The sequence below is a fragment of the Colletotrichum godetiae genome (genome assembly GCF_030913485.1).
Source record: "Colletotrichum godetiae strain CBS 193.32 chromosome Unknown BDP55scaffold_6, whole genome shotgun sequence".
Lineage (NCBI taxonomy): Eukaryota > Fungi > Ascomycota > Sordariomycetes > Glomerellales > Glomerellaceae > Colletotrichum > Colletotrichum godetiae.
In genome coordinates, this window is record NW_026851254.1 from 1,279,780 (window position 1) to 1,304,456 (window position 24,677).

Consider the following 24,677-nt stretch of genomic DNA (forward strand, 5'->3'; position numbering starts at 1 on the left):
ACTCTTGTCTGGCTTCGTACGCTCATTCCGGTCTCTGCTTCATAATGGGCCAAGGGACGGGTATCCATAATAAGCAGCACGAATGCTTGTTCATCCGCTCAATGAGACTCCACGCCGGCCGTCCGTTTGTCAGATGCGAAAACTGGAGACTCTACAACGGCCCAGGCCATGCCGGGGGGGTTGTCAGTGCGTACAGATGGCGAGCCGACGTTTTTCTCATGGCTGCTTTTCTCCAATTTTTTCAAGATTTTACCCCTCCCGGGCATTGCAAGAGTCTGTGTGCGGCTAAGTTACTCTGCCTATGAGGTTACTATTTCCTACGGCCTACGGATACTGCTGATGCTGTCTTCAGGTTGCTGCTGGTGGACAGGCCGAGTCGGACATTTCGAAATTCATTCTCTTGCCTCCAATGTTCCTCTTCCCATGATTTCCACCAGCTTTCTCAGGTATTGAGCCATCTCATTACCGGGCCGTTGATTCGACCTCGCCTAAAGTTGTTCCGCCAGGCCCTGGTCATTACCCTCGGTCTGCTGCAACTTTTCAGGTCAAGAATCGAGACCATTGACGGAAAGGCTCTGTTCCTGGTCCTTGTCGCTAGCAGCTCCTCCAGAAGCTCTCCACCTTTTGTCTCTGGATGTGCAGATGCCCGGTCGTACTCAAACGAATGATGGAATCTGCCCACCCAAACAGTGGATCTCCAAATCTCGCCGTGCTGCCATTTTCCACATCAACTAGCCGCTCAACCATGGAGAATGGAGTACGGCAACCAACCAAGGCAAGCAGACCCTCTTTAGTGCGCAGGGTATGGCGTTATTCGCGCGCTACAGTAGGCTCTTGCGGCTTGCCAGTCTTACTATACAGTAGTACTACAGAGTACCTATCCCGAAAAGATAAAAGAACAAAATAAAAATAATATGCTAACCTCTCTTGTGAGTCTTGTCGCTTCTCGTCGCCTCTCATATTCCTCGTCCCCCTCTTATGTTTCTTCAAGCTATGCCCTCAAACAGCCTCCACAGGCTGCCGTGTCGTTTCGCTCCCCTCCCCACCAGATCGCCTCCGCCCTGTGATTCGCGTTTCCCCAGTCGCCATTCATAGCGTGATGGGGCCAAGAAGAGGAGGGGAGGGGGAGAGGAGAGGGCAGGGACCAGCCAGCCAGCCAGTATCCTCAACTCCAGCCGCCTCTTACTACTATGTCCCTATCGTGTTGTTTCGCTTCAAGGGTCGAGGTTCGAGGGTCCTCGACGATTATTATGGTCCGTGTTCCTTGGTTGACTCCAGCAGTCACCTCCATTCTCGGAACTGCCTCACTGCTGTTGCAGGTCAGACAGACATCAACAAGGAAGTAAGACGAGGAGAGAGAGCAGGGTAGCCTGTAGGGCAACAGACCGGATGGCCCCAAATCATGTTTCCCGTTTCTTGACACTTCTCCGTTGACGGCGCGCCGAGGGACGGCCGTCGAGGTGCGATGGGAAACGATGCAATGCGAGGACATATCGCAGCGCTACTGTTCGCAAGTGCTGATGCCAATCGGTGCGATGCGTACATGGGAAGACAATTGCCTGCCCACTGCAGGCTATCTGGATGCTTGCTAAAGAAGCGTCGTCCCAACACGGTGCCACAAAAGCCAGCCTCTGGGCCCCATTTGCACCTGCACCCACCAGGGCCCCAGCCCATGCCTAGCCGGTCGTCAAACCAGCCAGTGTTGGAGACAAGAGGCAGCAGCAGCAGGCGAAGACGTAGTTGCAGTAGTAGCGGCGGCGGCAGACGCAGCTGGGAGGCAAGAAGGGTGGTGGCAGCACCAGAGACAGAGACACATACACACACTCACTCAGTGAGAGAGGGAAAGACGGGAGTGAGTGAGTGAGTGGGTGGGAGGAGGGGGAGGAAAAGATACTTGGGTTGCGGTTGTGGACTCTTTCGCTCCAAGTAGGCACAAGTACCTGCTTCGTACTCTGGGAACGGGCTGGGGGTCTCTAGTCCATGGTCTGGGTGAGAGACAATGGACGATTTGAACGCCTCTCTGCCTTTCTCTCTGGCTCTCTCTCTTTTTCTGTTTTTTTTTTTTTCTGCAACTGGCGCATCTGCACACGCCCCCCCTCGCACCCCCATCCATCAACATGCTCACCCCTCCCCTTCTCCTCCCCGACCCCGATACAACCGCCGCGCACCCCTCCCCTCGTCTCTGCCCCTCGTCTCTGCCCCAATACCCTTACAGACGAACGTGATGCATGTCTATCTGTTGGAGAGTGAGTGGTGAAGTGTGGTGTAGCTAAGAAAACAGGCCGCGAAGTAGGTGCCAGTCTAGACGAAGTACCTTCAAGACCCATCGGCTTGCCTTCTTGCACCACAATCTTAGACAAGTCCAGTCGACAAGTCCGTACATCCATAATCCATTACCACACATTAGACACATCCATCCATACCTATCCAGTACTTTTTTTGCCTTGTTTGGATGGAGCCACCATTACCGTCTCCATGCATGGGCGCATCTCTAAACTAAACAACCCATGCATGCCTGCCAACCCTCCACCACATCTGGCTACGTATATATCCTTGTCCCTCGCCCCAGGACGACCTACTCTCCTCGGACGACCTCATCACCACTTCTTCTCCCCGGGTCATTGTTGTTTTTTAAAAGACCAATTGGTCCGCGCAATGGTTTGAGTTTCCATTGCCATCTTTCATCTCTGTATAATACTTTGTTTGGACCCCTTCTCGAAATCCCCCCCCCCCCCTGCCTCCAGCATCCCATACACGCGGCTTGGGTGTTGGTCCTTCCCGTCTTGCCCGTGTCATTCTTTGATACCACCTCCAACGACGGACACAGACAAGGCGCTCTGCTAGTCCGATCTACTACCTCGATCGTTAGGGTCCTTCTAGACAGAAAAGAAGAAGAGACTTGAAGATAGAGCGAGAGCAGGACTTGGCTTCGGAAGCAGCACGACGACACATAGATCGGGCCAAAAAAAATCTCATCACTCGGGACTTTCGACAGTCATCACCACACACTACTCTAGAACTACGAGCGTGGTACCTCGTACAGAGCAGAGCAAATTGGAGATACTACCTAGATTTCTCACATTCACATCACCTTGGGTACCATCTTGAAAACTGCTGGAAGTTCTCAGGCTGCCTCACCTCAGCAAAACACCTCACACTTCACCCCTCGGTCAGAAAACAAAAAAGTGGACCATTTCATCTGAATACGCAACAGGCATATTCACCAAAGGGCAAATCCAAGAAGAAGTCACGGGACTCGTTCAATTCACCAGGACGATATTCTGAGAAGGAAGGCACACTCCAAGACCTGGACCTCCTGCCACCTTCCGACCCTTTGAGAATTTCTTTGGACCAGAAGGCAAAAAACCCAATTCCTTCTCCTTCTCCTGTCCTCTTCCTCTTCTCCTCACCCTCAACAACCAACAACCACGCACGCAATTCCTTGCATTGCGGCTTTGTTGGTTTTCCTTCACATCACCACCAATCCCTCTTACAACCTCCTCCGAATTACCTCAGAGACACGCGCACGCGCACTCTCCAACCGCAGGAAGCAATTCACGATGGCAGACATCATGAATCTCTTCTTGCCCAACCTCGGCTTTGGTTGGTCTCCCACCGCCTGGATGTATTTGTTCATCGCCCTTTGGTAAGTCACTACTTCCCTCACAAAAATCCACATTCATTGCTGCTGCCATCAACGATCTGCTTTGCTTTTTATTTGCTTTTGCCGTCCCGTGTATCTAACCTTCCTTGGCAGGCTTCATCGTTACACCCGCCTTCTTGTCAACTGCGTCAGCCACTGGGTCTACAAGTCCAAGCCGATCCCTGCCAACCCTACCTTCACAGCTGACGACGTGACCGTCATTATCCCTACCATTCACAATGTCTTTGAGGAGCTTCGTCCTTCTCTGCTCAGCATCATTGCCTGCAACCCTCGCGTTCTGATGCTCGTTACTACCAGCGAGAAGCATGCCTCCCTTGAGAAGCTTGCTCGCAGCCTGCCTCACCCTAACGTCCAGGTCTACTCCACTCCCATTGCCAACAAGCGTCTTCAAGTTTGCGAGGCCTTGCCCAAGGTTACCACCAAGCTCACTATCATGGCCGATGATGATGTCACCTGGCCTTCTACTATGATGCCCTGGATTCTCGCTCCCTTCGAAGACCCCAAGATTGGCGGTGTCGGCACTTGCCAGAGAGTTAAGCGCGTCTGGGATGGGCCGCTGTCCACTCGCATCTTCAACTGGCTCGGCGCTGCCTACATTGAGAGACGCAACTTCGAGATCTCGGCTACCCACAACCTCGATGGCGGTACTTCCTGCATGTCTGGCAGAACTGGCGCCTACCGATCTGAGATTCTTTCCAGCCACGACTTCCTCGAGGGCTTCAAGACCGAGAAGTGGGGCAAGTACATCCTCAACGCCGATGATGACAACTTCGTCACCCGCTGGCTTGTCAGCCACCAGTGGAAGACTTGGATCCAGTACGAGAAGGAGTGCGAACTCGAGACCACTTTGGAGAACAGCACCAAGTTCCTCTACCAGTGTTCCCGCTGGGCCCGCAGCAACTGGCGCAGCAACTGGACCAGTCTTGTCCGTGAGAGATACGTTCTCACGTAAGTTGAAACACCTATCTGGGATTCCTCCCTTTGCCCGGTATAATATGCTAATCCATGGTGACTATAGTCAGCAGCCCTGGTGCACTTACGCTCTCCACATTGCGACCTTCACTTCCTTGGCATTCCTCTTCGACCCCCTCATCATCTTCACTCTGTGGAAGGGTACCGCCGATTGGGATGTCGAGAGCCGCCGCCAGGCCCTCTGGGCTCAGATCATCTTCGTGTTCGGCTTCACCAAGGTCGTCAAGCTCGTGAACCTCTTCCGTCGCAACCCCAGCGACATTCTCTTCCTGCCCGTCTCTATCCTTTTCGGATGGGCTCATGGCATTATCAAGCTCTACGCCTTGTCTACCCTCAAGATGGTAAGTGACTACTTCTCGCACATGACATAGTATTAGCTTTCCTAACACCTTGTCAACAGACCTCCTGGGGCAGCAGAGCCGATGGTGATATTAACAACGACATCCGTCTGACTCCCCGCCCCAAGCGAGCCATGAGTCTTACCACGCCCCCTGGTGGCCAGGACCTCGTCCGCTACCGTTTCGAGCGCCAGATGACCGAGAAGGTCTCCGACTGGCACCGCCCGGCCAACGAGGCGCGCCGACCCCAGACTGTCCGCATGAACACCTTCCCCGCGAAGGATATCAAGGCGCCTCATGTCACCTTCTCCCTCCTGGAGCACCCCACGGACTAGATCCTAAGCGACCACGAGTATCACGAATTATGAATTTGCAACAAATTGGTTTGCCAGAGGAGAAACGGGACTCTGGCTTGGGTGGCTTTCTTATGTTTTCTTTCCTGAAGGGCGGAAACGAAAAGGGTTAACCAATTACCTTTTCTTCATTTTCTTTGCGCCTCTTTTCCGGAAAACAAAAATCACCGACCCAAAAGGAATTTGGAACGGGAAAAGTCTTGTTGTTCTTTCCTCTTCACGATGAGTACACGAACGATCGCATACGGGAAATGGAACTACAGCACAGAAGTGCGTGTCAAGAGTATAATCATCAACGGCATGGAAACCATTCAGCATGGCAGAGCAGGGATAGGGTGGTTTGGTCATCTGCTTCAGGGATAAACTTTTCCTCCCTGGATTTCTCAACTCTTGGTCTCTTTTGTTCTTTCATTTTCCTTACCAAAAACACTCCAAAATCGGCGAGGGCGGAGGATAAGTCTTTGTGATTTCTTTTTTTCCTTCTCCTCATTTTCAGAAACGAAAGAGAGGTAGTCGGAAAAGGTACATCGCGCGGCGGGCAACAGGGCAGGCAGCTTTGATCTTCGTCGGAGGCATTTATTCGATGCATTGCGAGAAATGGGAAGTCAGGGAAGACACCCAGAGAGAGAGGACGGCAAGGCATTAGACAGTTGGTCTCTACCATTATTCCATCTTCTTTCCACTCAGACCAAGAGACAGCTTTCCATAGACTGAAGAGAAGAAAGCAAAATTTCCACAGTGATAACAAAGAAAATGAGGCTCGTGGGATTTCCTTGACTCCACTAATGGTCAGTAGTTCATGATGCGATGTGTGATGTCGGGCAGCTGCATATCTTTCTTCAACACAAGTTGGAAAAAAGAAAGGGTTACCGAGCCAATGGGAATACAATGTCCCTGCATCCTGACGAACTGGGGGATCGACTAGTTGGATCGGGGGGCTCCCCAGGAAGAAGAAACGAGCAGCAAGCACGACGTGTGTCCCGCGCGTCAGGGGGGGGGAAAGTGAAGGTTGGTGGCATTCGTTACACGGCAGGGTGATTTGACGCGCAGTCTCGTATCCCGCCATGGTGTTGGCCCCCAATAAACGGTTTCCGGGAAACCCGCGATATCTGACATGCGATACTTGTGTGTGTGTGTGTGTGTGTGTGTGTGTGTGGCTTCTCATCAGGACCGGACCCCACGACATGACCCCCGGTTACACGGCAGGGCCAAGGTATGCGAATGCCTACCTTGTTCACTAATTCTCCGGCCGGAAAGGTCTGGCCTGGTCTCAAGGGCTTCTTCTGTCCCTTTTGAAAATCGAATTTCGATGTTGGGGGAGAGGCTGTGCCATGTTCAGGCGCCTCGTTACCACAGTGGAGTGGTGTGTGATATTGTCTTACATGACGTCCTTGGTGAGGCTGGTGGGTGTGGAGAATCTGGAGGGGGGTCTAAAGCCCAGACGAGCACGCGGCTCCGGTTTGGCCGTCGTTTGCCGCAAGGCTTGCCCGAAGACGACAAGCTGAGGAATGATAGCGGTTCGGGGTTGATTATTGTGACTCTTTGTGGCAGTGATGGTGTTCTCCTGCTCATCTCGAGTCTTGGACATCGTCCATGTGCTCTCCTGTGGCATTTGGATGCTTCGTCAGATGCGCCCCTCTTGACTCACATCGGGCTGGCTGGGACGACTAGCCTCGTGAGACTGAGTACGTGCGACTAGTTTTCGGTGGTCGTGGTGGTGGTTGCCTTGAAGAATGAGATCTCACACCCACCATCATCAGTTGAACCCTACACCCCTCCATCCCTACTAGTTCATGGAACGGTTCGAGACTTGGCTAGATTAGGATGGCTAGCAGGCCAAGCTAAGATAATCGAGCACCCCACACTCAACGGGGGCAACGAGGCAGGTGATGTTTTGAGGGCACCGTGGGCACGTAAAAACCCCGCAGGGCCAAAGTTTCCGGATCGAAGATGTCGGGACACTCGGAGGCAAGAGGTCGGAGTTCCCAGCTATCGATCGCTGGTTATCGAGAAGAACCAAGACCTGACTGCTGCGAGCCACTACGCCAAGCAGGAGGTCGACCTTCGAGCTGTAGCAGATGGATGTATAGGTAGATGGATGGGTGAGATCGAACACTATGGCGCCCAATCAGAGAGCGGAGGCTCGAACTGTGAGATCAAGAAGTACAGTACAATTAGACAGCCTTTCTGATGGGTTAGGGATCTTGGTTTGCGTCCTTGTTTACGTTATCAAGCAGCCCGCCCACCTTGTGTTCCGATGCTTGACACGAGGCCTGCCAGGCTGCCCCTCCCCCTCCCTCACTCTCGGACCCCTGGCCTTGTCATTGCTGCAGGTGGACGAAAAGAGGCTTGCTGATGACATAGGTAAGACAGCGTCCAAATCTCAAAGTGTTTCGTAGTGGTTGGGATTAATGGAGAACGTTATTCTCGACTCCTCTTCTAGGGGTCGCGAAGTAGTATATGCTAGACATCCGTACGCCGGGACCGGTACGGGGGAGAGGAGACGCAGACGCAGAGATGCACGACATGATACGCGTGTTTTGAGGCTTTAGAACCTGCACCAGATCGGAAGTGGGAAACTAATCAAAGGATGCTGTGGAGAGGACAAGAAAAGTACTCACCAAATCATGTTCAGATCTGACTGTATTTCAATACCCCGAATCACTACACAAGTCAACTTGTCACAAGTGTCGAAAATTCTTGTGGGTCGAATTGGTGTGATGAAGGTGATTGCGTGAAGTATCCTGGACTCGGGCAGTGTCCATTGATGCATCGCTGTTGTAGCTCTGTGAATCGTGCGAGTAGCAGTCAGAGCCGGCTCGGGGGAGTTGCGTTGAGAGACATGCATGAATCCTGACAATGAGCTGGTTCCAAACCTCGCTTGCATTTGTAGAGGGGGTTGCGATTGTCTGCAACACCTGCAACGCCTTGATTCATGCCGGAATTCGTCAGTGGTAAATCCGGCATCCAGAGTGAGTTATGACAACATGCGAGGTAGGACCAATAATAGCTAGGAATTGGGTCTGCCGAATGACTTGTTCCTCGAAGGAAGAAAATTCTTGAGAAAATATTTCAAGACTGGCGATTCTTGTTGGTCCATCGAGTGTTCTTCTCCAATTGATGGTGCCACACTCTCCAGCGTGAGGTGATGGGGAGCGAGCCAATGCGACGGCATGAGTCAAGACGCATTGGGGATGACGGCGACCAAGAGCCCGTAGGAAAATCAACGGGAACACGGCAAGTACGAAGTCGTGCACGAAGAGGTACGCAATGTCGGATAGGCAAGAGAAGGCGATTTTGGTTGGATCTGTCAAATGTGTCAAAAGTGGCGGCCGAGGGTTGTCAATAGACGACGGAGCAAAACCGGGCGAACAGAGGCGTGCAATGGCCAGGGACAAGCGCCGACAGCGCGAGCGAAAAACAAAGGCCTAGATTCGATGGGGACGGGTTGTGGTTCTACGACCTGAGACCGAGGATGAGGACGAGGACGACGAGGACGATGATAAGACGGCCTTGCTAGCTTGGTGGCTCTTCCTTCTTAGTGCTGGTCTTTCCATGGTGCAGCGGCAGAAAGAGGAAATAGACGTGCGATGATAAGCAGCCGGAGCATACTCAGCAATCATGCATGGCATGGCATGGCATGGAAGGGCGAGCAGAGGGCGACATTCGAGACTTGACGTTGGATGGAACCACACCTCAAGTGCACACGGCCGATGACCTGTCATGGCCTGCACTGGCGTTATATCAGGAATGCCATTTGTCGACGATATTCCCCGTCGATGATGAGGTTGCGAAGGGCGTTTATCGGCTTGTCACGGCTAGACGTACGTACTGTCCATGTTGCGTGGACCGGGGAGTGGTGAAATGGCAAAAGTGGGTGGATGTTTTGTGTGCGGATTCCAACATGGGAGAATCCAAAGATGCCCGAGACGATCGAGGCCCTCGGACTGTAGTGTGGCCAGAGCAACATTAATCAGTGGCTCCTGCCAAAAGGCAAACGGCGAACGGTACGGGCGTTGAGGTACCTTTCAAGTTGCTCAAAGTGTCCCTGCCTTATCTGTAAGGTCCAGATCTCCCATGGGTAGGCACGTATCCTTACGCAAGAGTTACGGGCCTGCCACCTTCCGACGGAACGGGCACTGGCTGAATCTGGTTCCCGATGGAGAACAGCCGCCAAGCTTTGGTAAGCGAACGGGTACAAAGTACTTTCGTGCCTCAGGCCAAGGAAGAGAGGAGAAGGGAAGCCGCAAAGGCCAGCAGTTGAGCGACGATGAATTTCTAGGCCAAACCACGACTACCTATTGTGGATGATCACTGATGACGACCTTCGAATCCATGCAGAGAATACGGCGTACGGAAGACAAGACAGGAAAAAAAGACGAAGACGACTCTGGTGGGAGGGGCAGGGACTGTGGAGGAGGAGGACTGGCTTAAGCTGCTGCTGGCTTAGTCAAGCCCGGAGCAGGGAAAGAGGAGGGAACTAGAGACACAAAAAAGATACTTGTGGTTTCCTCGACGCACAGGCGGCCGCGGTACCTTCACAGATCGGGCAAGTATCTTTCTTGTCCCAGTCTTGGCGCTCGCCTGTTCTCGCCCTCAACCAACGAACGCCTACAGTTTACAGACGGACCCCAGCGACTAAGGTAAGGTAGGGCCACAATGTATCTCCGGATAGATTTCATCTCAAAGACAAAATAACCACAGACAATTTTTTTATTTTTTATTTTTTGGCCTGCCGTCCCGGGTGTAGGTACCACGGTAAGGTTGGTTCTCGCACAGACAGAAACACCCTACGGATACGGATACAGAGATAGAGAGAGCCCGGGATGCGGAGACGCAGCCACAGCCGCAACCGCAGTCGTAGTCGAGGTGCAGTTGCAAGTTGCAGTTCCACGATGGCAATATCTGCAAAATGCAAATCTCCAAGCCCTTCAGGCAAGTCGAAACGCGCAATCCCCTCTCCACCGGCAGTCACATCTCAGCTTTTTCCCGCCTCGTCCTCGCCGACGCAACTTCGAACCTCGCACCACATCATGTCATCTTGTGCGGCGTGCCTCCCTAATCCTCTTTGTAGCTACTTGCCCGCTGCGGCGCTGCAACTGCAATCCATGAATCCAGTCGCCTCCCCTCCTCTCCTCCCCTCTCGTGCATATCCCCGTTTGGGTCAGCGACTCAGACCAAGAATCAAGCCAAGACGACATGGGCACGATGGGCTTTCCTCAATGTAACCCTCCCCTGCGAGCCAGTGCGCTTATCCGCTTCTCGTCGGACCTGCGTCTGCACCACCTATGCGAGCCAGGTTGCCAGGGTCATCACTTCTTTCGCAAGAGAACAGAGGGGGGTGCACGAACTGACCAACCAGCGAAGCCATGCCTTTTCAATTCTCATCGCCATTCTCTGTCCAGCTCTCAGCTCCACATCAAATCTACGCCATGTTCCGCTCCTCCTGCTGTAGTGTACGAATACACCACTTATCCTTGCTGGAAACTGCCATATACCACAAGGCTACGGATAGACACGTCTACGTAGTATTTCCGCAACTAGGACCAAGCATCAGTGCACATCACGGCCATCCTCCGCCGCCGCTAACTCGGTCTTTGAACCCTTCAAGCATCTCAAAGGAACCATCACTCTCGCCGCTTCCACGCTAAAATCTTCTTAGCAGAAGGGAGGCTCTGCTCCGTTCCAGCCCACGAGAAATGGTCTGCCTGCCGTAATGCACCTTACGATATGGCACACTAGAATACTACACAGTACTGAACATTCGGGCTGTGGCAGACTCGAGCATGGATGAGCAGCGAAGCTCTGCATTTACGACGTTACGATGTTACTGGCCCTGGCCAGCCGGTCGTCAAAGCCTAAAGTAGAATGTCGCCAACTCAACCAACAAGGCCGACCGAGCACACCTTGCCTCACCTTATCTCACCTTCACAATATCTCTCTGTGCCTCAATACCACTCAAAGCTGTACCATATCAGGAAGCCACATTCCGACATGAAGGTCCCCTCTCCAGGGACGCCACTGCTACCTATCTTCGCACGAGTCACCATTGCCAGACGGGTCATCAACTTCAAGTTCAGCGCAGCGCCGCAGTCAGTACGGATACGGATCATGCGTACGGGGTACGGATTCGTACGGGCATCTTGCGAGCAAGAAGAAAAAACCCTAGCCCTGACCCTCGTCACGATCCTCCGCACGCCCAGAGTATAGAGGCTGATCATGGCCGAAGCTCGGCGGAGTCGATCTAGCCAAGTGGGTCAGCGTCGTCTTCGCGCTGCCCGTCTATCCCGCTTTGCCGACACGTAGACGGAGACTTTCGGATACTATAACAAAGTACGGGCGTGCTTATTAGTGCTCAACAAATCATCATTTCTGAGAAGCTATAGGCTCTCTGGCTACAGATACACTCCATGCGGCCAGGACATCGAAAGATACGGGAATAAGGATAGCATCATTCAGAAGGGACTTGTGCCCCATCTTCGTTGCTAGGCCCCATTCTGCGACACTGGATCTGCGGCTGCGCAACCATGGTTGACATCAATATGCATCGCAATCGTTCATGCTCGCAGCCCGAGATCCGCCGGGGAAGCACCTCGTGCGATCCAGGCCGCGTCTCGCGCCTGTAGTGCACAGCACTATACCACGCCTGCCTGTCAGCAATCTGCTCTCCGCAAACTTTGTCCGTCGCAAGCCCGGATGGACAGGCTCACGATCTTCCCGCCCTCGCGTCGATTCGAGAGACCTGGTTTGGAGGAGGGGGTGGATGGAGACTTGCTGGTGGGTTTCCTCGACTTTCTCCTCCGTGTCCAGTCAACCCCGCATGATAGCATCATTCCATCACGACATCGACCGGGCCAGCTCTTCTTCAGCGACCAGGGGGGGCTCCTACACTAAGACAAACCCATGTAAATGTTCAGTATCCACCACGGATTTATGGGGAACGAGAGCCACGTCAACCAAGAAAATAAGAGAATTGGCAGAGCTCCGTCTCGAAAATGTCCCGGCCTAGGAGGGGGAAACCCACTCGCGCTTCTTGGTTCGCTGTAACCTCAGCGCGCACTATCATGCAGGTTCAAGAGGCTCGGAACCAACAATGGCAGAGGGAATCGTACCCTCAAGATGTCATCAGCAATCCCTCGATCCACACAAGCATCTTCGGTCTTTGCGAGCCGTTGAAGAATTTCATGTCGCCACAAGGGTGCTTCGCCAGTTGCTCGATGCCATGTCAAAGTGCAATGGCGAGATCGTCTGATCTTGTCCAATGAGCTTCAGAATTATTGGTAGGTCCGTCTGGGCTACAGAGAGCGCAATGCGACAACGGTTCTTCACAAAACCCAAAAGCGACAAGCCTCTTCGTTGGGAAACGTGATATCACGTACGAGAGAAGTCAAAGCCTAAAGAAGTGCGCCAAGCGGCGCTGCTGGTGGGCGCCTTGGCCCGTTGGTTCAGCCTATTCGAGCATCTTGGTCACTAGCTGCAGAAAAGGGCGCCATGGATATCCACACGCTATTCACTCACTCACGATGAAGAAGAGGAGGATCCGTTGACGGAGGGTATGCCCAGGACCGATGCCACCAATGGAACAGGCCTTCAACACCAGCCTCTTCGAGGTACAAGCGCGGTACTGGACATGTACCCTTCTTGGTCTAATTCAGGGAATGCCCCGGGAATCACCAGGCAGTGTCGACACCAAGGTTCCTGCATCCCACGAGAGTGCGACGACTTGGAGCCGATGCTTCATCGAGCCATCGGCTACGAGCTATTGCTGCTTCAGTGCAGAATCTGTTCAGTTGGTCATCAATTTACTAACCTTATCAAAGCCAGAAAAGAAATCAGGGAGCATGAGTTTACGGCTGTCGAACCAGTCTGGCTGTAAGCTCAATGTTGCCTTTCAACCCACTGCAAAAGGCATGCTGTCACACTTCCTTTCCAGCCCCCACGCGAAACCACGCCAATTGAGTTGGTTTACGGTAATCCTCCTCTCGACGGGAGCCTCATTACAAAAATTGTTCATGAATCGGAGACCCATGCCGAACCCTCACACCCATTCTACGACCATATCCACAATTGATATTCCATCGTAACATCTGCTGGCAAATGGGGGCCGAATGGTTTTGAGCCTGTTTCGCTCAACCTACAACACCAAATGTTGCTTGAGCATATCGGATCGTGTTATCGCAAGAACGACATTGATCATCAAAATTGTTGCCATGTTCTCAGCGCGGTCCGAGCGAGCCATGACCCCGACAGATGCGGGTTTTCATCGCGGCTGCGGCGTCCACCGCTTATTTTTATTTTTTACCATGAGGGGTTAAGTGAAGCCAAACAAATGGGTCATGAACAGGAACTCTGTCAATTTTGTACCACCAAGGAACGAGGATGGGGATTATTGAAACAAACACACCCTGGAGGGGCCACACAACTGGCGTCAAGGACCGGCCGAGGCCTGGCCGAGCTGCGGAATCGACGTCGTTGTACTGAAGAATCGACCAAAACGAGGAACAGGCTGCCTGACTGACAGGACCCTGCCAGTGCGTCCAAGTGGATGGAGCCACGCCCCCGCGTCTCAACCAGCCCCGAAGCTCTCGGCGTGAACCTATCATCCCATAAGAACGCGCGCGTATCACACAGACACACACACAACCCCTCCCCCACCACCTCCGAGGAAGTGGAGTGGTGAGGTTGGTGGTTGAACCTCGAATGACGGGGTCTCGTCTGGCTTCACTAATTACTGTCTCCAGACGATGAAGAAGAGGGTGCGTGGCTGTACGAGCTTGCAAACATAAGCCAGATTGTCAAGCAAGGCCTGGGCGTACATGATGCAGGATTTCTTGCAGCAAAGGCTCTAGGGACCTCCGAGTGTCCACCCGCTGCGGCCCATCAGCGGAGGTGACAAGGGACAATAGCCAAACTTGGTGAGATGGATGGCCTGACAGTGTGGAGAGCAATATCGATGGGGCTTGTGCCTCTGCTCTCGTACCCATTAGCACCCAAGTCAAGGCAAAGACTGGAGTTTCGCGGTATACGGAGTATCGTGAACTTGACACACTTCTTGGCGACCATATCAAGCAAGAACCGAGATAAGGCGTGTGCCTCGTGGCTTGTATTTGGAGTCACATGCTGGCGGTCTCACGACCTGATATAGCCATCGTGGACGGCACAATGGACAGGCTCGACACCATTCTACTTGGAACTATTGGTCGACACGGAGTAGTGGCCGGCGCAGAGACTGGAATGCCGGTAGATACGCGATGCGACAATGGGCCCACGATCTGGCTGCCGCATTCAATAGGTGCTGCTACATGGTGAAGCGCCGCTGATGGGAAAAGAAGCCTATCCTTCTCTGGACAGCTGCTGACCACGGTCTTTCCCATTCAGTGCTTTGGTCAAGAGGCAGACAAGTGCGGTAGATCCGGACAGCTTCATTCTCCAACGCTGCCACTGGGACTAAGGCGATGTGGCATATGCGTGTCTTTGATGAGACGGCCGCGCTTGCGAAGGCGATACAACCCGAATCGACTGAAGGATGACACACAGGCATTTGGCCACATTCGCCCAGCATCGAGAACCTTTTGGCATGTGCGTTGGTTACATGGGACTGAGAGGAAGAGAGATAGAGTTTTCGCAATGGACGAATTGGGAACGGAGGCCGAGTGCGATTGGGAAGTTGGATGGTGGTTCGCAACGGGGGGGTCCTCATCCCCGCGGGGAAGCGATCTGGCTGGTGGTGATGGGGCTGGAACGTGGGGAATGATCGTCTTCTGGTGAGTGTCTGTGGGATTTGAGCCGCTGTCGATCTTTCACATGCTTTCTTTTTCCTCCCTTTCTGTCTCTCTCTGTCTTTGCCATACCGTGGAAAAGCAGCCTCCAGCGGGGATTCTCCCACAAAGTCTTATTTCCCCCTTCGCCGAATTCCTTCCTCCCAAGCTCAATCGAGTCGTGTTTGAAGAAGTAGGCCAAGGGGAGCCAGGTAGAGATGCTAAGTAGAAGACCACGCGAGCTCGAGTGAGCTCCAGCGTATAGCACGCCAATCAATGGCCTCGATGCGTTTTCTATCTTTTTTTTGGCTTCGTGGCTGCCTTTGGGTTGCAGGAGATCCGAGATTATGGATGAATCGCTCGGCCAACTGCTCCCCGTCCTCGGTGCGAAAAGCTGGGAACTGGATCGGAATGATGGCTGCATTGCTGCGGTTGAGACGTCGGAAGAGGGAAGAAAAATGTCTCAACGAGACTAGGCATGCGGCGCGAGCATACTAGGTAAGGCACCTACCTCGAGCATGTGAAGCTTTCGGAGGAACACTATAGCGAGGCCTCCGTTCAACAAGAAGAAAGTAAAGTGAGGTAAATTTCAACGGGCCGCTACTCCTGTGTTGACTTACCTGAGTTCGGCATTAGCGTCGTGGACCTTTGGCTCTGCGGTACATGTTTTGGTGGCTTTCTCTTTCTACTATTCTTTTCACTTTTCTACTTCTATTGGGTGGTTTTTCCATTTGGGTACTTTGGCGTCAATGCCCTTTTTCTTTTACTGTGGCCATGAAGCATGTGCGGGCCCTGCAGGGTGTCAGCATCACCACATGCCTTTGAGGCAGCCACAGACACATCCAAAGACGATATTTGGGGGGTGGTCGTGGTGGTAGGTTCACAATTTACAGCTGAGGAGATGAACCAAGGGACCCTGCGCCGCGCCGCGCCACGCACCAGGACCGCGTCCTTGGATGCTTTGCTTTGACGCTGGAAGCTTTTGCCTTTTTTGGCCGAGGGATGGGGGATGTATGGACTGGGGATCAGATGTAAGGGCTTGGAAGCCAAACAGAAGAGAGGAGGCGGCAAGTCCAGCCAGTTGAATCGGTTGAGCGGTGCCCGGTCTGGAGTAGATGCAGGGACACCCACCCACCTTTTGTCTTTTGCCGAGACGACGGGCCGCGAGGGCTTGGCTTTTTGGTGTGGTGGTGGTGAGAACTGGAAGTATGCGGGAGCATAGGTTGGATGTATGGCAGGACCCTTTCCGGCATGTCGATGGAATGCGTGGGTAGTTTGGTGTACTTGATTTTGGCAGAGTTTGACAGAGTTTTCCTTTTTTGCTCTTGGGGGCACAGACTTTGAGGAAAGTTGTGATGAGGTGATTGACAAGAGGTAGATCTTCATCGGACTTTATAGAGTTATATGGTTTTGCTCTTGTTGATAGGCGCGAACAGTCTTGCATGGCTGAAATTTTGAGGAGCATGAGTATATCGGTACTTTTGCCGGTCTTTCTCAGGGTGTCTAAGGAACCCGGAAGCTCTTATAAGTATAGATGATATGATCTTCTGACGCAGACTCTGTGTAGTTGTCTCTAGCGGAAGAGCGTCATAGTGTTCACGATCACGGTGACGACTACGTTATGTGACACGTAGTGTAATTTACTACAAAGACACAACTCGGCAGGCCCTCTTCGTCTCATTACGCAAGTTGGTTTTCTTCCATGTGGCTTTTGCGGATACCGGGTTGTCGAGCGTATACGGCCGCCACCAGAAGAAGCGCTCTGAAGCCCCTCTCCTATATTCATGATTGAGCATGGATGTGTACTTCAGTAGCTCTATCGACGTCTATGCAGTTATGGGTGGGTATGCGGCGAATATAAATGCGAGCAGTCTACAGAGCCTGGCATCGGAGCTTTATCTCGGATCTGCTCTGGTTGAAGTGAAGAATCTCCTGTACATGAATGTATTTGAGATGTTGAGTATGCTGTTTCAGTGTGAATTAGGTAAGTTGTCACGGCTGGTTCTTGGTACACATCATTCGAGATATCGGGATCCCGCAAGGCATTACTATCTGTCATTTCCAACTCGAGTTGCTCCCCGGGGAGAGTTTCACGAGGGGTGGCAGGCGGAAAAGCTGGACCCAGTCGGTACCTTTGGAACCACAATGTCAGAGCATATGGCCGCTATTTTTCCTGTCTTTGAATAGTTCCGGGCCATTTTCAACGGGATTGTATAGAGCTCGTGGATGAGGTTATTAGGATGTGGTATTTGTAGAGGTGCGCCTAGGTAGGGGATCTTTCCAAAGAAGGTAGGCGAGATATATTGAGACTTAATGTGAGCTTTGCCAGTGATGATATCAGGGATTAGATGACTACTTGGGGGGTATGCCAGTGTATCGTGGAAGAACGCGAGGAAAGCGGTACGTGGCAGGATTAAACGTCCTACTAGGCTACCCGGCGGTATTTCGGTCATCCTTCTGTATAGGATCTTTCCGACCGGAAGTTACTAGAAGATATCTAGGTTTACAAACACCAGCATGGTGTACAGCAATGGTGAATCTGAAATTTTCGACATGCAAAGAACTGAATAGAAGCCAGAGAGCGGCGATACATGTGCTTTTTCGCCGTCTATTTCGAGAGACCTCAACGTATCTGTTCCTCAGCCCAAACATCTTTCCCTCCACCTAACCCCTATGCTAGATAAATCGTATCATCCAAAAACTTGGTAGCCGTGTTCTCTAGCTGAGCTGGTCATAGGGAGCCAGTCATCGTGATATGAAAGCACCGTCATCGACGTCCCTTGTGCCGAGTCTCGTCTAAATTCTCGGTTGAATGTTGTCTATCGCCAAACTCTTGGCCATTGATCCTTGCCTCGTTCCTCTTATGCAAAGGCTTCCAATTTTTGACTGGCCAATTCGTAACATGTCCCAAGAGTCCTTCCGCCGCTTTGGGGCTCTTGTACGCTGGCGGCGATGTCAAGTCTTCCTCTCTCTCACAGCACCGGCCTCGGTCCCTATTGTCAAGAGGTAAGAGAAAAGGTACGAAATAGGGGTCTTAGACTCGCTAAAGATGCGTAAATTAAATTGAAGGCGATGTTCCGTTTGCGAAGCACATCGCGCTGGAACTGTCTTTGATGTAGCGGTGCATGTGGTTCCCAGTAAAAATCCAATATCAAGTATGATAGTTCTTGGAGCTAGAGGATAGGAGACCTTGACTTGATCACCACCATGCTTTCGAATAACAGTCTTGGGTTGGCTGATGAATCGAGACATCTGATTGTATTTCTTCACATTCAAATCGAGGATATGTTGAAACGAGCTGGGATGTCCCTTTCTTTGAATATCGCGATGATGTATCAAGCATTTCTACGCAAATGTGTCGAATTTCGGTCGTCTATTCTGAAATTGATGGTGTTCATTCTACAGCTTCGTCGGACCAGTTTGAGAAGCTTTCGTGCTTTCCGCGAACCTGAAGTTCCAACCATGGAGCCGCTGCACGTGTGCATTTGTTTTAGAGCGGTATCCCGTGTTCACCTGGGCTCCTACCTTACAGAATATAAGCACAATGCTTTAAGTAGGATTTATGAGAAGGATTTAGTTCGATCCTAGACGAAGGCTTTCGAACGTGAGCGGGTTATAGCATAGCCTGTCTCTTCGCGTACTGTCTGTGCCTGCGAAGAGGTGGATACGGGGAAGGAAGTTTCGTGTGGTTGTGATAGAATTAATCGGGAACCATCGAAAGCTTGCATAGATCACTACTTGGGACCTTGATATGGACATACAAATCAGGTACCTTAGGTAGTTGAGATGGGCAGGTGAGGCTTGATAAGTATGCACCGGGGTTGGAAGTCTCGGGCGACGATTGAGCAGTATCGAAAGCGAACCAAGCAAAGAACTCGATATCACTGAGAAATGCGGCCCTATGTCCAATGAAAAAATTGCCCCTTAACATTCTTTGCGTAATAGTAACGACGTGTGAGATGTGTCAGTCTGCGATATCACTATTTGTCGAGATTATCAGTATGAGTAGACAGTGAAAAAGCACAACGGGAGAATTCCCAACATGCCCATCATATCCAGGCAGCAGGCAACGTCTACATTTACATACAAGCCGCGGAAAAGAACCTCCGGCCCGTCCTCCGGGCCGGTGGAGTGGACAACCCCGAAACCGGTCCCATCAGCCTCCGCCCTCCCCGCCTCTCCGCATCTCCGCCTCTCGGCCGTTCACATCAAAGCTCCCGCCAACCCCGCACCGACACCCATACCGGGGCACCGAATACGCGGGCCGGAACCATCAGCGGAACTTCCGCACCTTTTCGCCGCACCGTCCCCTCGCCGAGAAGGAACTTACCACATCCGGACAAACATCAGTGGGCTCATCGACACGCAAGCAAACTGCTCTCTGCCACTCTGGCAAAGTTTGCAACTACGAGGGACCTACCCAGAGACAAGACCCAAAAAAAAGGGACCCCGTCCGAGAGGACCCAAAAAAAGGAGGACGGGAAAAACAAAAGGAATTGTCTGATATGCTGAAAACAGACAAGATGCCTTCAGCGCACCACGTCATCGAAAGGCCCGAATGGTAACACACGCACTCACACACACTGCCACACGCACACTTGCCGAGAGATCGGACGGTTACACAAGGCCCGAGGAGTGGGGGATGTTCGGGTGATGGGATTACCACCTACCTACAGTGATGGAGAGCAGGTACCTAAGCAGAAGAAGACGTGGCTGCTACCCTTCTGCTTCGGTATTTCTCCGTATGGTGGAGAACACCTTTTTGGAAAAGAAAAGAAAAACAAAACGCCTTGCCGCCTTTGTCCTACCGACGTACTTCTGCACACAGAATAGATTGGGGGGCCCAGCCGCCCATGGGAGAGGCTTTGAGGCTTGAGGCTTATAGAGTATTTTCGCAAAGTTTGCAAGCGACAACTGCCGCAGTCCTCCGGGACGCCATCTCGTGGTCCTATTATCTAGGTAGGTAGGTAGCCACTTACTTGCCATGGCTAAGAAAACCCGAGAAAGGCAGAAAAGGAGGGATGGGATGTGATGTATGCCACTGATCTAAGAGACTCCACCTGACAGCTCTCCTTCCCGCCAAAGGCGCTGTCGATAGTGGGTTAGGATGGTCGGGACTTACGGATAATCAATAAGTCAAGGTCGAAAAGAGAACAAGAAATAAAAAACGCCGCGATCTGGGTCCAAGATCGACGCTCAAAAATTTTAGAAAGGGAAAGTTGCCTGCCCACATACCTCTGGATGTGTGAACAAACAGGGGGGGTGTGTTTAGAAAAAAAAAGAAAATCCTAGAATATCAAAGACTTCAGATTTCAGAAGATCCAAAGATCAGAGACACAACCGACAAGGTTGTTCAAAAAAGAAACTAGGTAGCAACACGAGGGAGGCGAAGACATGAAAACGTCCTTCTCGGCCGGTACCAAACTCGTTGTCAACGTCGGTCTCAGCAGTAACAAGTTTGGAACCCCACCCTCCTGGAGCAGACTCCAGCTGACCAGGTTGGTTGACACGCTGAGTAGCACGATAGGAGGAGATTGATCAACCACACCACCAGAATCCCTTTCGCAGTGATTTCCAAGAACGTCATATACCGGGAGGGCGCAACACGCTGCAAGCTATGGCCATCAAAGAGAACTCGTGGGCGTTTCCCCCCCCATCGTATGTTGAGGCGCGGGTTCCACAACCAAAAACCCGCCCCACGTTTGCGGACGTAAAGATACTTTGCCCTAAACAAAATAGGTAGGCAAATAGGGAGCACTGCCTTGTGCTCCCAGAGTCTCCTGCGTTCCGTCCCGGCGGAACAAACAGCGGATAGGGCGGTCACTAACAAAGTGTGGCTGTTCCGGCAACTCGTGGCCTGGTGAGATTGAGTTTTCGACCGGGGTGCAATCATTCCCAAGTCTGAAAGGAAAGACCAGATATTTGCAATCACTTGTTTGGAAACGTTGACGGCAATATGTCTTTTGGTATGTATTCATGGACAGTAAGTCTGTTCTCTGCATTGAAAAGGAAAATCATTAAACTACATAAGTCATGTGGGCAAAGATGCCAAAGTTGTATAGCGAACAGGGTGTCCTCCGAGTGAAGAGGACAAAGGAGTGTTGAAGAACAGAAGAGAAAGAAGGCAAACGGCCTTCAACGATCGCTAACCCTCCAGAAAGCGCGTGATCATAGAATGAGCAAGCATATGAGTGCTGCATTCGTTGAGAAAGGTGGCCAAGAGAAAGAGAAGAAATAAATAAGAGTCATAAGTCGTTAAACAAGCACGAGACCCAGACATGGGCGTTAAACTTTTCCAGCAAGGTAGAGGATGTTCTCTTTGACTGCATCCGTCAAGTCTCCTTGTCCCGTGTAGACATAGGTGACTGTTTGGGACCACACTTCGGGATACGGTAGTGGCAATTCGACAACGTCGCCTGCCTGAATGGTGCCAGAGACGATGATAGCCGCCAACACCGGGAGTGAGGACCGGGCGTATTGGAGATCTGTGGGTGGGTTGGGTGTCAGCCTTGGATTTCCTGCCTTGTACCCGGGTAGCAGGGAGCCGGCCTTGGAGGCTATGGCCCAAAAGGTTCAAGTCCGCAAACGTCAGAGGAGATAAACTTAGACAAGACATTACTTACGGATTGGTATAGTGTCGGCGCCACGCGATGAGGCCGCGCGAGGATCTCCAGATTTTAGCCCGCGGCTGTAAGGGAGCGTGCTGTGAATTGCACTGCTCGACCGCCTTCGTGCCGCACTCGGTCGAGGAGATGAGGCCTTTGGCAGCGGTGAAGTGGCCTGAGTATGCAGAGATGGCCGCCGCCTTTGATCAGCGGGAGCAGGGCTTGGCAACGGGTCCGCGATAGTGGAGCGTAATTGCTCAATGTCGAAAGTGTGAGTGATAAGCATCGGTTTGCGCTCGAGGGCCCGAGGACGAACTCGAAACTTCATCATCCGCTGGTGAGGTGGCAGAGTCGGTGTGGACGGCATTCGCGGGGGCGAGGAGCCTCCAGCAGATTGATCCGAGTTGGTGCTCGCATTAGAGCTTCGACGATTAAGAGACACAGCTTGGACAAAGACGTCGGAGGTTTTGGCATCACCAAGATACACATGGCCCCATGCTCGCAGCTGCTCAAGTTGGATGCGCTTCTCAGCCTCCCTGGATCTGGCAACGTATCCAGGTCCTGCCACAGACTGTCGTCGTTGTGCCTCTTCGCCCAAACCAGCGAGAAGCATCGATCGGGTCTCCGCTGCGAGAGTCTGTCTTCGGACACTGCTTACCATCCTAGGGCTAGCCATGGGTGGTGAGAGCGGAGTTGCTGATGGCGGCGGACCTGGCCGGCGAGGGCTTATAGGAGCGGCCGAATACCGTCTGCCATCACTTGCTGAGTGCTCTGCGAGAGGAGAAAGCGGGCTCGGCCGATTTGCTGACTTTGGCGGGCTAAGATCACCGGAACCTGGTGCTTGTCGGAGTCTGGAGCCGAGACGGTCGACCATGGCCCGCTCATGTTGTCTCATCGAGCCATCGTTGGAAGGAAAGACCGGAGTAGGCAGGCTTTTGGGTGAACGGTCAGATGGGCTGTAATACGAACTAGGGGCTGCTTGTCTGCCTGAAGTCGATGAACGAGGAAATCCGCCTTGATTATATGAAGGTGTCCATAAAGGGTGAAGGCTAGTACGAGGGTGACTCTCAATCGGGGTAGCCATGGTGGTTTTTGAAAGTGAAAGAGGTGAATGCCTTGTAGGATATATCAAGTGGTGAGGGAAGAAGAGAGGGATCAAGTTGATATTTTTGAGTAATGATGAATGGATCCCAAGATCGGAATGTGCAACCGAGATGATGGGATGGGGGTAATAGAGTTCAAGAGTTTGTAGCCCTGTAGGGATTGATCAAGGGAGGAGGGCTTCTCTTATGTCTTGGGTGGATGGAGGGACGAAAAGGGTTAATTAATATCTTTGCGGAAGACCTTGTGAGTCTGTCTGTCTGCAAGTCTTGGACTTCTCCCACCAGTTTCTTTAGGTGCCCAAAGAGAGAAAGGGCACTTGCAGCAACTGCCGGGATCAGAAAATGAAAGGACTGGTAGACACGGTAGGGCTCTCTCAAAGAAGACAAGAAAGACAGGCAAGATGCAAAGAAGAGGAGACTGACAGACTGTCACTGACAGAGAAAGGGTGTGTACAGAAGGCGGGGACAGTCTTTGCTTTGGGCCTGCAAGCCCCGGTGGGAGTGTAATGAGGAATGCGGTCGTCAAGCATGAAGCGACAATGAGCGGTTGCGGCCAACAGCCATGCCCATGTCACTCATTGCATATGAGAACAAAGGAGATGAGCTAGCAGGCGTGTGGGTTGGGTTGTCGGAAGCAAACCCATGGGGATATGGCAGGCTTGAGATTGAACGTCTGCAGATGGCCATAGAGAAGAACAAAGGAATGTGGCTTGTCTGGGCCTTGATTCGTCATGTTTCTGGCCACATTATTGGCTCACTGTGCATCTTTTCCTGCCACCTTGAGGCCTGGGGGTGCAGGTTGTTGGCTTCGACGCATAGAAGCAGTTTCTATTGCTCTGCCCATCTCGCATTCTCTCTTGGTAGACGGCCAGCTCAGAGCTTCGGTCCGGGGTTGAGACATGGTAGCAGCCAGAGCAGCAGCAGAAAGACTGCAACCAACGGTTGAGAGCTGAGGGGTGTACGGTGACTGGGTTGGGAGTCGCGCTTGCACTTCCACTTCCACTTCCACTTCTACTCGCACTCGCACCAATCGAACTTGGCGTACCTAGCTGCATCTGGCCATGTAGCTGTAAATAAGTTTTCAAGACTGTACGGATGTGTAGGCTGTAGCTCTGTCTGCAGACCAAAAGGTACCTCTCTTTTCCATGTAGAGCTGTCTTTGGATGAATGCCGCAATGAGGCCGGGGGCGAAGCTGGAAAGTGTGGAGTTGGAACATCAACGGCGTCGGTATGTCTTGGATGTTTGACACGGCGGGGAATGGTTGCGGCCGTGATGGCGAAAAGTGGGAAACGGTGGAACAAGACGATGGCAGGCAGCAATTGGGATCTCAGATCTTGATTTGTGATGGGTTGGAAAGACTGGAAAGGCGGAATGGGAGGCGAAAAGGGAGCTGACAAACCGATGAGAGGTGTCAGTCTGGCAGAGACAAGAGATTCAGTTGTTTGGTTGGTTGATTTGCGCGGATGGATGGATGGATGGATGTATGGATGCGTGGAATGTGTCGTATGCGTGGGAGACATGGAGAGATGAGACAACAACAGCAACAACAACGCCAGGAATATCTGGACGAAGTGAAAGAAACAAGGTAAAGATACCTCGGAGCAAGCTCCTGGAATGCCCATGTTTGTGACGTGTCTGCCTTCGGCTTGAGCTTGGCCTTCCCAAAGCTTGCCCCGTCCCCAGAGCTTTCCTTTGACGGCGGAAGGCACGGAGGATTTCTGTGTCAGGTATGCCGTAAGCCCCCTTCCTTCCTCTCCGTGCCTCCGAAGCCATCGGACCAAGGCCCACACGGTGCTGCGGAAAGAGCTGATGATTGGCCTTACCTCCCGGATTACCTTACCTTACTTTCCACCTTCCGTACCAGCTCTGCCTTACTAAGATAG

General features: G+C 52.3%; 5 protein-coding genes across 5 annotated transcripts; 1 reads left to right on the forward strand and 4 right to left on the reverse strand.

Annotated features, from left to right (window-relative positions):
* Window positions 1–3,560: 3,560 nt before the first annotated feature.
* On the forward strand, window positions 3,561–5,309 carry BDP55DRAFT_543734 (family 2 glycosyltransferase; the record flags this gene model as incomplete). Its single annotated transcript, XM_060568436.1, has 4 exons — window positions 3,561–3,646; window positions 3,758–4,612; window positions 4,683–4,977; window positions 5,037–5,309. The coding sequence occupies 4 exons, from the start codon at window positions 3,561–3,563 to the stop codon at window positions 5,307–5,309; spliced, it is 1,509 nt and encodes a 502-aa protein (XP_060434175.1).
* BDP55DRAFT_352027 (uncharacterized protein) lies at window positions 5,280–6,685 on the reverse strand. Its single transcript, XM_060566993.1, has one exon. The coding sequence runs from the start codon at window positions 6,511–6,513 to the stop codon at window positions 5,620–5,622; it is 894 nt and encodes a 297-aa protein (XP_060434176.1). The 5' UTR covers window positions 6,514–6,685; the 3' UTR covers window positions 5,280–5,619.
* An 8,968-nt stretch (window positions 6,686–15,653) lies between these two features.
* Window positions 15,654–16,938, reverse strand: BDP55DRAFT_352152 (uncharacterized protein). Its single transcript, XM_060566994.1, has one exon. It carries the CDS (start codon window positions 16,469–16,471, stop codon window positions 15,797–15,799), a length of 675 nt encoding a protein of 224 aa, XP_060434177.1. The 5' UTR covers window positions 16,472–16,938; the 3' UTR covers window positions 15,654–15,796.
* Window positions 16,939–21,370: 4,432 nt separating this feature from the next.
* BDP55DRAFT_544441 (uncharacterized protein) lies at window positions 21,371–22,774 on the reverse strand (the record flags this gene model as incomplete). The annotated part of the gene is made up of 2 exons (XM_060568481.1): window positions 21,371–21,570; window positions 21,709–22,774. The coding sequence occupies 2 exons, from the start codon at window positions 22,772–22,774 to the stop codon at window positions 21,371–21,373; spliced, it is 1,266 nt and encodes a 421-aa protein (XP_060434178.1).
* Window positions 22,775–23,315: 541 nt separating this feature from the next.
* BDP55DRAFT_628143 (uncharacterized protein) lies at window positions 23,316–24,314 on the reverse strand (the record flags this gene model as incomplete). Its single annotated transcript, XM_060571858.1, has 3 exons — window positions 23,316–23,466; window positions 23,552–23,722; window positions 23,839–24,314. The coding sequence occupies 3 exons, from the start codon at window positions 24,312–24,314 to the stop codon at window positions 23,316–23,318; spliced, it is 798 nt and encodes a 265-aa protein (XP_060434179.1).
* Window positions 24,315–24,677: the final 363 nt, after the last annotated feature.

Coding starts and splice junctions, on each gene's coding strand:
- BDP55DRAFT_352152 (XM_060566994.1), bottom strand. CDS start 16,471: ATGAAGATCTACCTCTTGTCAATCACCTCATCACAACTTTCCTCAAAG.
- BDP55DRAFT_352027 (XM_060566993.1), bottom strand. CDS start 6,513: ATGTCGTGGGGTCCGGTCCTGATGAGAAGCCACACACACACACACACA.